This window comes from Lagenorhynchus albirostris, chromosome 4, assembly GCF_949774975.1.
Source record: "Lagenorhynchus albirostris chromosome 4, mLagAlb1.1, whole genome shotgun sequence".
Classification (NCBI taxonomy): domain Eukaryota; kingdom Metazoa; phylum Chordata; class Mammalia; order Artiodactyla; family Delphinidae; genus Lagenorhynchus; species Lagenorhynchus albirostris.
This window is the reverse complement of record NC_083098.1, coordinates 35,164,151-35,175,330: the sequence shown is the minus strand read 5'-3', so window position 1 is coordinate 35,175,330 and position 11,180 is coordinate 35,164,151. Positions and strand designations below refer to the sequence as shown.

The 11,180-nt window shown below is 42.6% G+C and overlaps 1 protein-coding gene across 1 annotated transcript in view; it reads left to right on the top strand.

Moving 5' to 3' along the window:
* Positions 1-1,623: 1,623 nt before the first annotated feature.
* TLL1 (tolloid like 1) overlaps positions 1,624-11,180 on the top strand; it is a 260,424-nt gene continuing 250,867 nt past the window's right edge. Inside the window, exon 1 of the mRNA XM_060147159.1 lies at positions 1,624-2,140. Coding sequence (XP_060003142.1) covers positions 1,972-2,140 — 169 coding nt within the window. The 5' untranslated portion in view covers positions 1,624-1,971. The remainder of the gene's footprint in view (positions 2,141-11,180) is intronic.

The window sequence follows — 11,180 nt, the reverse complement described above, 5'->3', positions numbered from 1 at the left end:
TTCTTTCCAGATCTGCTCTCTTTTCTATGACGTGTGGTTAGAAGTTTGAGATTTATGAAAGGGAGGCTCCCTCACTTTAGTGGCTTTCTGAGAAAGCCCCAGTTTTGCCAGGAACATGGAATCAGTCAGTTCTACCCAGCCCTCCCATACTTTTACTCTTAGTTTAAGTTGGAAATAATTGATACCTCTTCAACTTTAGCCTCTAATTTTTCTTTAACAAACATAAAACCTAGTCAGATCCCCTAACCAAACACTGGGTCTACCTGTCAAAGGTTTGTGTGTTTGTGTGTGTGTGTGTGTGTGTGTGTGTGCGCATGTGTTTATGTATGTACGTGTGGATGTGTATGGTTGCCTTCATACTTCCCTCTAGATGAGATTGTATGTTGATGGTAACTCAGAAAAGGGGGAGACATTTAGAAGTCAAATTAAGATGTAAAGGCAACAGAATATTTTTTACAAGTCACTGCTAAAGTGACAGTTCAAGACTTAGTTGGAAAAGAGAAGGCTCCCAATCATGAGTCCTTTAAACTTGGGGGAGGAGAAGTCCTCTCACCTATTTTGGAAACTACTTGCAGATGTAGGGAAACCTCTGAATTGCTCACAACAGGGGTTTTGCAGAGATTTCCTCTGATTTTTTTTCCTCGCCAATTTCCCACAGCCTGTGTTTGTCCTGGGTCTGCTAGGCTGACATGTGGTTTACCTCGCTAATCCTGCTGCCAGGTTTTACACACTCTCCTCCGAAGTAAAACAACTGAAGCCAGAGGATACTGAGTAACTCTGGGCATGGGCGCCAGAGCTGTCACAGAAAATTTGCTTCCCAAGCGTTCCTTCCAACTTCCCTTCCTGAGCCCGCGTGAGCCACAGCGCAGCCCTTGGCGAGGTCTTCGCGTTTCCTGCTGCTGCAATCTGTAACTGGATTTTGGAATTTTTTTTAACTGCAGTTCTGAGGATCTTAGTTCGTAGCACAACTTTGTTGGTTGGGGGACTTTGAAAGCAGTTTCCTTACCTCGGTCGCGGGGGCCCAGACACTTTTCCTCCCCTCCGGGCTGCACCGAGGCGAAGGCAGCAAAGGGGAGTCGCAAGCTCCTTGTGTATTGGGGGGGAGAGGAGGTTTGAGCCGAGTTGTCACCATCCCTCGCCCACCCCCGGTCTGGCGTTCTCGGTTGGCACGTACATCATCTATTAACTACTGTTCCTGGACGCAGTGCATGATATATTCATTTTTATCTTTAGTAAATTATAAATGGAATTCTCGGCGCGCTCGTGTCTGTCTGCTGGTGTAGGGCTACCGAAAGGAGGCGGAGAGGAGGCTGTGGCCCGGATCCTGACCCTGATTGTATGAATAAGTAAGCAGGATGCAAGTGATTGGGTTAGATGCTGTGAAGATTTTTTTTCTTTTCTTTTCTTTTCTTTTCTTTTTTTTTTTTTTTTAAGTTAGGAAGAGGGTAAAAAGACAGCCGGGGTGGGGGGGGGGAGAAGGCAAACAGTGCATCCCCAAATCCTCCCACTTTCGCCCTTCTCGCAGCCAGTTGCCGTGCTGCTTCTGCGGCTTTTAAGGTCTGGCGGCGCAGGGATGTCTGCCCCCCACCCGAGACCGCGGTCCCCACTTTCAGCTCAGACGCGTTGATGTGCAGAAGGGTCTCGTCCTCCCAGGGCGGCGCCGGGTCTTGGGTGCGGGACACGCGCGGGGCCTGAGCCCGGGGACCTGGGAGCCTGAGCCCGGGAGCCTGAGCCTGGGGCAGCCGAGCCGTTGAGCCGCAGGAAGGACGGCCGCGGGGAGGCAGCCTGGCCGCGCGCCCGCCCGGACCCGCTCCGTACCTGCCCCCGCCCGCCACCTAGCCCGCGCCGGGGGACAGGCCGCCCAGCCCTCTCTCGGCCCGACGGCGCCCCATGTCCCCAGACACCTGAGCGCCGGCCGCGCCGAGGAGCCTCCCACGAGGACAGCCACCGGTGCCCTTCCTCGCGAGGAAGATGGGGCTGGAGACGCTTTCCCTGGGGATGCTCGCGTGGCTGGTGGCCACGGGGGCTGTCCTCTGCGCGGAGCTGGGGGTCTGCGCCGGCCTCGACTATGACTACACTTTCGGTGGCAACGGAGAGGAAGAGGCGGAGGCGCTGGACTACAAGGATCCGTGCAAAGCCGGTGAGTGCCCTCTCGGGGCGAGACAGCGGGGGCGCGGCTGGCGCTGGGAGGGCGCCGGGTCTCACCTGTCTCTTTCCCACCCCCTCCCCACCCCGAGGGGCCGCGCCGCCTCCTTTGCCGCAGCTCTGCGCCGGCGGGACCGGGTGCCAAGCTCTGTCTCCGAGTTTGGGGACCTCCTGGAGTTCCTACACCCCACCCCCCACCCCCGCCCCGGCGCGGCGTGACGAGCCGCGGACGCAGCAGCCAGGGCTCTGAGTCCAGCGCCCGCGGCCCGGCGCTTCTCTGGCGGCGCCGCCCTGCTGCCGGGCGCCCGCTATCCCGCGCTTGGGCGGGTGGACTTCACGTCGGGACACCTTCGCCCCCTCTCGGCCAGGGTCCTGTGTGCGTCCCAGGCGACAAGGGGATGGCGACGTCCTCCAAAGCTCCCCCGCTGAATGGATTCAGAGCATTTGCCCATTTCAAGAAACCCTAAAAACACTTCCAAGTTGCCGTCCCATTCAAACTCGTTTCTCGCCCCCACACCCTGTTTGCACCCTTAGACCTGCGGTGGGACCGAGACGCCCCGCCCGGCCCTTCTCCCGCCGCCTGAGGTCAGAGTCACACGCCCTGGCCCCGGGCCCTGTTCCACTTAGGTGAGGCCAAGGTGAACCTGGGTCGGTGGACCCACCATTCACTTTGCGAGGAAAGTGATCACGAGGGTCCTGGGGCCGATTAGGTGAGTGTCTGTAAACAGAAGGCACGTTCTGCCGCATCTCAAGAGGAAGGGAGGGCAAAATCCCCAAAGTAGCATTGCCGCTCCGATTCTGTGCGGATGGTCTGCCTGCGATGTCTTCCTTTCCTTAGCTAGGTAAACCTCTTTTGACCTCTCTTGGGCCTGAAGTTAGGAAAGATGTACGCAAATGAAGGAAAATGCTGGAAATTCCCTTGTTAACTTGTACCTTTGATGGCACATTGTTCTGACAAGGAGGGTATGTTTGTGACAGGGAGCATATGTGTTCGCGTTGTCAGATCTTGCCTGGTGCACTCTTACTGCGCGTACTTCTTCAAAACTTGGAGTAGCTTAGCAGAAACACGTCAGTCTGGAATTCAGAATTCTGATTTAATTCAATTTTGCTTATAAGTTTCCTCATCACCTTTAACACTCAGTCTATCCCACCAGAAGTTTCCTAGGCCTTCCTTTATAGTTTAGAGGACAAGACACCTTTCTGCTGTGGTTGGGCAGCCAGAACTCAGTATACAACTCCCTTAAACCTACTTTTTATTGAGAAATTTGTTTTGAATAATGTTTGCAACTGGGTGGAAATTGAGGGTTTTCTTGTTTTAGCAACGGTAGAAATGAAGTATATTATTTCTAAAGATTGTCTACGAAAACACCTATTCTGATGCTCTGTTGTGTGAAAGATTCAGCCAGCTACCAATATAAGAAAATCAGGGCTTATCTATACATTGATCTGATTTCAGGAAAATAAATGTAGTTTTCTATACACATTAAAGTAAAAGCTTATGCTTTAAAAAATCATTAACTTCAAATATGCATATATTATAAGAAGTATCAAAAGTTAGCGAATTCATTTTCAGAAGTTATGTTGTTTCAGGCTTATCTTAACATTAGAAATTGTATAGAAGAAGGTTCTGTGAACATGTGTGTTTTTCTATTTAAGAGTGCAATTTTACAATTTAGTTGTACCATGTGTATTGAAACACACCTCATGCATAAATGTCTATTTTCTTCAGCACATAAACATCCAGGCAAGATAAAAACAACAACAACAACAACCTTAAGAGCATTTACTTTTCCTTTTCCTTTACTACTGGTTTATTTTATTTTATTTATTTATTTTTTTGGTTTATTTTTGAACAGAGCTGTTGAGGATAAAACAGCAATAAAACCAAATTTGTATGGATTATTATTCTAATCTTATTTCTTCCCAATTTTTGAGTACAAGAGGCAAACCTGTACATGTGTGTAATGAAAGAGATATAAGAATGGCCCAAGTGGAAGACTGAGAAGTATGGCCAAAATCTGAGATCACTTTTAAATGATCAACCCTGCTTTTTTAACTTAGTGAAACGAAAGGCTTTAATTTACCATCTTGGCTAAAGAGTAGCAAAATCTTAGTCCCTCATTTTGGCATTGTATAAGACAAATAAAAGTAATAACAGGGAAAAATTAAATAGTGCATTGAAATCCCAAACAAGAGTCAAAAAAAGTTCACTAAAATAAGAAAGATGAAGACAGATATGTGAAAGATAGCCAAAAAGCAAGAGGGGGTGCTCTCCAGACTCCAGAATACCTTTGATCTGCCCTTCCCCAAGAGCAGAGTGGAGGGCATGGCCCACTGAATAAGGTGCCCTTCTCTAACAGGGGTCCTAAGTTTCCTGAAACTATATGGTAGCTTGATGTCATAGTGACTAGCATAGCTTTATGGTTTCAGAGCACTTTGAGTACATTATTTCAGCTCAATGCACAGCCCAAATAGTGGAATTTGTTAATGTTACCATTACCCAGATAGGAAAACAGTTGCTCCATGAGCTCAAACCCATTTGTTAACGTTACCCAGAACTTGATTCCAAGTCTCCTTGCTCGAAGTCTGCTTGTATTAAACAATTACACTGTATTCTTAGCTGGCCTTTTGGAGGCCTTCCTTGAAATGCAAACAACAGAAATTTGTCCAGGTTTATCTGAGTCTAAACTAATAAAAGTGCAGTTACTTTCATTAACTGATATGAATGAAATGACTAAGGACATAATTTCATCTTTTCTAAATACAGTGAGAATATAAAGTCCTTGAGGACAGAGATCATAACTGATTTTTAATGTTTATCACAGGGATGGATTAACATTGTTAGATATCTGGAAAGTTCTCAATACTTTCTCATATCTATAGATTATTAATATTGATCTTCATCCCTCATTTACATCTCATTCTAACTAAGATCAAATGTTACCCAAGGAGAAATATTACTTGTTAAAATTATGCCATCCTTAATATATTTGTGAAACAATATAACTTGTATGCCTTTCAAAACTCTGATTTGAAGTTCATGAAACTATAGGACAGAAAGGAAGAATTTGTGTTAATTTAACTTTGCTTTAGAGAGAAATTTTTGATATAAATAGAAGTAGATAAGTCAGTGTAGCACAGCCTCAGATGTAATTTGTATAGCCAAATCCATTAGGACAGAAAAGAGGTAATTGATCTCTATATATAAACAGACACAAAGATGCATAATTCAAAGGAATGTCTCTCTTGCACATTAAGGTGTCAGCACAATACATAGTCATCTGAATTTGCAATCAGATTTCTCTTACTTTCTCTAGTTCAAAAGGGTCCTGTGGGATACTGAGAAGCTGATGCTGCAGGAGGTCATTCCAGAACAGAGACTGAGGTGTCCTGTTTCATTGCTGTACTGTACCAGTAGATGTTAATCTGTGTATCTGTGAATATCTGTGAAGAGCCTGGGCAAATTCAGTGTGCAAATTAATCTCTCAGATTTGTCTATAGATTACCTGGAAAAGCAGACACCTGATAAACCAAATCTGTGTTCTCTCCCTACTCCCTACCCGCTTCCTTCTTCCCTCCCTCCCTCCCCAAACCTTCCTCCCTTCTTTTCTCCTTTTGTATTTAAGGGGGTATCAGGAAAGCACAGGCAATTGGAAATATAATATCTAAAGAGGAAGAATGAATAAATTAGAATTTTGAATGATGAGTAGAGGCTGATAAGACTGATAAGGAAGGGTATCTTTATCCTCTTAAACAAGTGTGAAAACTCTGAAAAAAAGACTTCCCTACCTTTAATCTTCTGAGTAAATGGTTTATTTTTCTTGAAAAAAATCCAAGCATGATTAAAGGTCAGTGACTTGCAAGGTTAAATCTGTCTTTAGAGTGGCATATGCAAGCTTGTTTATATAGAAATAGGCTTTTGGTATCCTAAAGGATTATTCTTCCTGCTATTCTTTATAACCAGTGTCCTAATGTCCTAGTATACTAATTCTTATGGAAATTTTCATAAATTTATAATCTCTCAGTAAGATCTTATCATTTTTTGGTTCTCAGTGTTGTACTTTCTAGCTTCATTGGCAGCCTCCCAGGTATGGCATTTTAGAATTTGATGTTTAACCCTATGTCTACTTTATTCCATCATAATATTAAATATCCAAACATATATTTACTGCCTGGCACCTCTTTAGGTTGCCAAACCCTCATGTTAAAACTGTATTTCATAGAGCTGCTTCTCTTAGCTAGTCTCTTCTGTTTTAGTTTTCATTCCTCAGATCTTGATTTTTTTTTTCTCCTCCTGCCTCTAGTGCCAACTCAGAAGTGGTCAAAATACAGTTTTTGCAAAAGGGATGGATAAGAATTCTGTAGAGTTGAATTCTATTCATCATTTGCCAATAGTAATTCTTTAGCCCTTGTCCTGAGGGCCTACATTGATTTTTTTTGGTCCACCAATGGCAGTTACTGATATTAGTTAGGAATAAGATAGATTGTTTTTTCTTAAATATATCCTCTCAGTCTAAGATGGCTCTAAAGCTCCTTTTTGTTTGCTTGTTTACACAGTCTCCTGAGATCTTCCCACTTTTTGTCTCTGAAGAGGGTAGTGTGCTTTACAAATTCAAAATTTAACTGACATCCCTTCTGTGAGGTAGTTCCTGTAATAATTCATGGAACTTTTATGGTTTCCCTTCAAGTAGGTGCTCTTTGAGCCCTCCTTTCTCTGTTTAGGCCTCCTTAGCCCACAGCGGAACAGTTAAAAGTGGGTAAGAGCTAGTGAAGGCTTTTTGAGAAAGTTAATATATAATTCCACAACTTTTCCTCTTGCCCTCATGATGGCTCACTTTTCTACAAAAGTCTAATATATACCATATATAGTTTCTTCTACAGAAAACATATTTTCTTCCCCCATTGTGTATGTATGAATCTGATTTTTGTACATCTTAGCAACTTTACCTGATTTAAAATTTAGACTCACTTGTTTGTAGTTACCACTATATTCTTTGTAAACCTTAAGAATATTAGTCACATTAATGATCCTTTAGGCCTCTCAATCAGTGAGTGTACTGGACAGGGGTTACCCTTCAATGTTCCTAGAACTCAGGTAGATAGTATCAGATGCTAGTGATTTACTATCATTAATTTTTTTCTTTTTAGACTGTTATCTATTGTTTCTAATAGTACATTAGCACCATCTGCTTAAAATGTTTAAAACTAGGACCTTCCCTAAGCTTTTCTAACAATGCTTGGAAAAGATAGAGGCAAATAATCCATTTAAAATGCAACCTTGCACATCCTGCTGGGACCATCTGGTGTCTGGGGAGGTGGGGGAAGGGAGCTCTGCTGCTCCCCCAAACTGTAAGGAAGGCCCCCGCCCACAGCATTTTGAGCCAACAGTGAGGCATGGGCTAGGCCAGGGCTCAGGTGCCTGGCCAGATTCCTGGGGATATGAGATTTCCTCTACTAGGGGAATTTTGAGGACCCTTACAGCTCTTTTATGTTCCAAGATCTGGAATTAATCATGGACTTATCCTTCCTAAATTAAGGTGTAGAGAGTTCTCTCCCCAACCCTGGATACAATAGAATGATTTAGCAATGTGGCTTCGGTGGTTTATTTCCTTTAGTTATCTATTGAAGAATGCTACGAGAGGAGGAACATTAAAAATATAATTTTAACTCAAAGCTATGAAACAAATTGCATAGAATGTGTTCTTTCTCAGAAATCAGAAGTGGGGGCTCCTTGCTTATTTATTTAGTTCTTGACAACATCAGCCCTGAAAGTGGGATATTGACTATTAAATTTTGAGACATTGTGGGCTGGCTAATGGAATGCTTACTTTGTCAGCTCCTTACAAAATGTGTACTAATCCTGTCAAGCTGCATTTGTATTAAGAAGTATCGTAAATTAGGTGTTAACTGAAATTCAGAAAGTGAACCAATGAGGTGTTTGTCTTAATCAGCTCTTCTCCTGCAACTTACATTTATAGTTCAACCTAAAATATTTGCTAGTGACCATATTAAAAAAAACACAAAACTTCTCAAATGATAATAGTTCCAAAAAGTTGAAAGCATGGTCAGAAGTGTTTCTAAATATACTACTTTTCCCAAAACTAAATCTAATTTTATGTATTAATATGCTACTAAAGCATTCATCTCAATGTTTGAAAATGACATTTCAACAATTTCTAACACACTGCCCCATTTTACAAATCAGGGAGTCATTACGGAGGTGGAGACACAAAGCATGTATTTACTATCAGTGTCTTCTGTGTTGATGAACTTCCTATTGATGACACTTAATTTGTGTGATGAGGGAGGAGGATGTGGAATAGTTTTTGTATTCCTTACATTTCTCACTTTTGTTAAATTTCAGCACATGGATTGTGTGCCACGGGGGCACCTCGAATGGCCCCTAGGCTGGTGGTTGATATCAGCAGGTTTGGAGTTCTCTTTCGCCATGAGTGGATTTGGAGTGTTTATTAAGATAATCCCGGCCCTTGTGCAGCATTGGAACCACCTTGGCCTTAGTTCAGTCAATTGACTATCCTGAAAGGAGGGAGCTCCATTCCTCTACCCTGATCTTTCTGATCCAAATGCCTAGTAGTTGAAGTTTATGGTTTTGTGTTTTGTACTCAGATTTTTGTGTTATTAAGTATCCCTCACTGCATGAAAGTTAAATACCAGGGAAGAGCATCATGCAGAACTAGAAAAGAGCCAAATGGAGAAATTTTCAGAGAATAAATCCTTGGACTCCATATACCTCACATATCTAGGAATTGCCTTCATGACTCATGTCAAAGTAACATAGCTCATATTTTTACATTGTAAAAAGTCTCATGTCTTCACCATACCCTTATCAATTAACATTATTGTTAACCCATTTGGACACATGACGAAACTGAAACTCAGAAGGATCCAGTGTCTGGTCTGCCATCCCAGTTGATAAACAGTGAGAACTTGACCCCAGGTTTGGTCTGTGATGCCTCTCTTTTTATGAATCTCCTTTGCTGGCTCTCCAGTCAGTACAAAGGTGTTAAGACTGGCAATTGAAGTGATGGTATTTGTGCCATGTGCATTCATCCACTGTGATTTTCTTTAGTGAGGGTACATCTTGCCTTCAACGTTCTTGCATTTTATAAGCCATATACTGTACTGTCAGAGTAAGGCCAATACTTACTTTCAATTGTATGGAATATTGGGCAGGCCCTACTCCCTTTCAAGAGGGTATTTCTTAAGTGTAGAGTCACAAATGAAATACCTCAACTACGTGTAAGACAAATGAAAATGAATACGACTAATTCTAATAGAGATATATTTGAGTGCAAAGTAGTCTAGGGGAGAAACTGCTATATGTTGCCCCAAGTATATAAATTGTGACAGCAGGCTCTCCATGTTGTTTAAGGTGGGGGTTGAATCGGATTTGAGTAGAATTCAGTCATTAGTGTCTTGTTCCTGGCACAGGCCCTGGCGTTTTATGTGGTACCCATTAAATTGTTTCACATTTTAGATTGCTCTCTGAGTATTCATTGAATTCCTGCTTATGAGCCCATAAAGAGTGTGAAGAACATCCTTTCAAATGCAGGCTGTTCAGGAAAGTGGTTTACAGTGTACATTATATATGTAAATGATGTGTGAATGCCTTTGAGAAAACAAATATGCTGTAAGAAAGTACCTAAATAACTTTATCTTTTCAATTCCAACTTGTCTAAAAGCCCTCAGGTCAAAAACTTGAAAGCTTCGACGGCTCATAGAGTTAACTAAACTTCTTGGAACTCCAGTCTGGTTTCCTAAGAGTAGGAAGTCTGGCACATTCAAAATATATAGTATGTGTAATATTTACTATATTACAGTTTCTTAGAAGAAAACATATTACTGTTAGCAAATTATCATGTTGTCTAGGAGGAAGATTTTCTGCTTGTACTTTTTCTCTAACAAATGATTAAGAATGAAACTGGTAAAACAGTTTTTCTAAACCTAAGAACAAGGGGAGGTTTTCCTTTCATATTTACTTTTTAGTCCCAGGAGAAGAAATAATATATATTTGGATCTCCATGAAGTGTGGCCTGCAGGCAGTCATCAGGGGAAGAATAATTAGGATTTGCCACCTGGAATGGGTAACAGAAGTAATGACCTAAAAATCAGGGGTCTTGTGTTGCATTATGTTTCTATGCGCAAAGAGATTGTGAGCAGTTTGCTGGGGGAACAAGTGACCAAGAATTAAATGCAGAAAGAAGATTCTGATTATAGGCTATACCTCCCGTGTGTCCCAGGATTTAAATGTTTATCATAAGAACAGATTTCTCGTGTATATGAAGGTGGAATGGAGCATCATACACAAAGCTGTATGCTTCATAAACAAGTATCCTTTAATACCCCTTATTTCTGTATTGCATGGTACCTGTAGCTTAGTGCTTTATGATAACATATGTTATGTTACCCAATGATAGAATCAGAATTTGAATCCAGAATTCTGGATTCCATGTGCTGCCATGATGTTTCTTCCTTTTTCTTCTTCTCCCTCTTCTTCTTCTTCTTCTCCCTCTCACCTTCCTCCTCCTCCTTTTTCTTCTTCTTTTGGTATGAGGGCTTTTTTGCAACTTGGGGATGGCTTCAAAAATCATTTTCTTGGGCCTCCCTGGTGGCGCAGTGGTTGGGAGTCCGCCTGCCGATGCAGGGGACACAGGTTCGTGCCCTGGTCCGGGAGGATCCCACATGCCACGGAGCGGCTGGGCCCGTGAGCCATGGCCGCTGAGCCTGCTCGTCCGGAGCCTGCGCTCCGCAACGAGAGAGGCCACGGCAGTGAGAGGCCCGCGTACCGCAAAAAAAAAAAAAAAAAAAAGTACGTGGTTACCTTCTTCTTTGTTTACAAATTAGGAGAAGCAAAAGCAAATGATAAAACAGGTGAAATGAATATCTAGTTTTTTTTACTTACACTATTCTACCGTGGTTTCAAAAAGCAAATGTAAATTTTTCTTTCTTTACATAATTCTAAGTGGGTAGTGGTATGTCAATTGGAAAACAAACTGGACTGGTAGTTAAGAAAT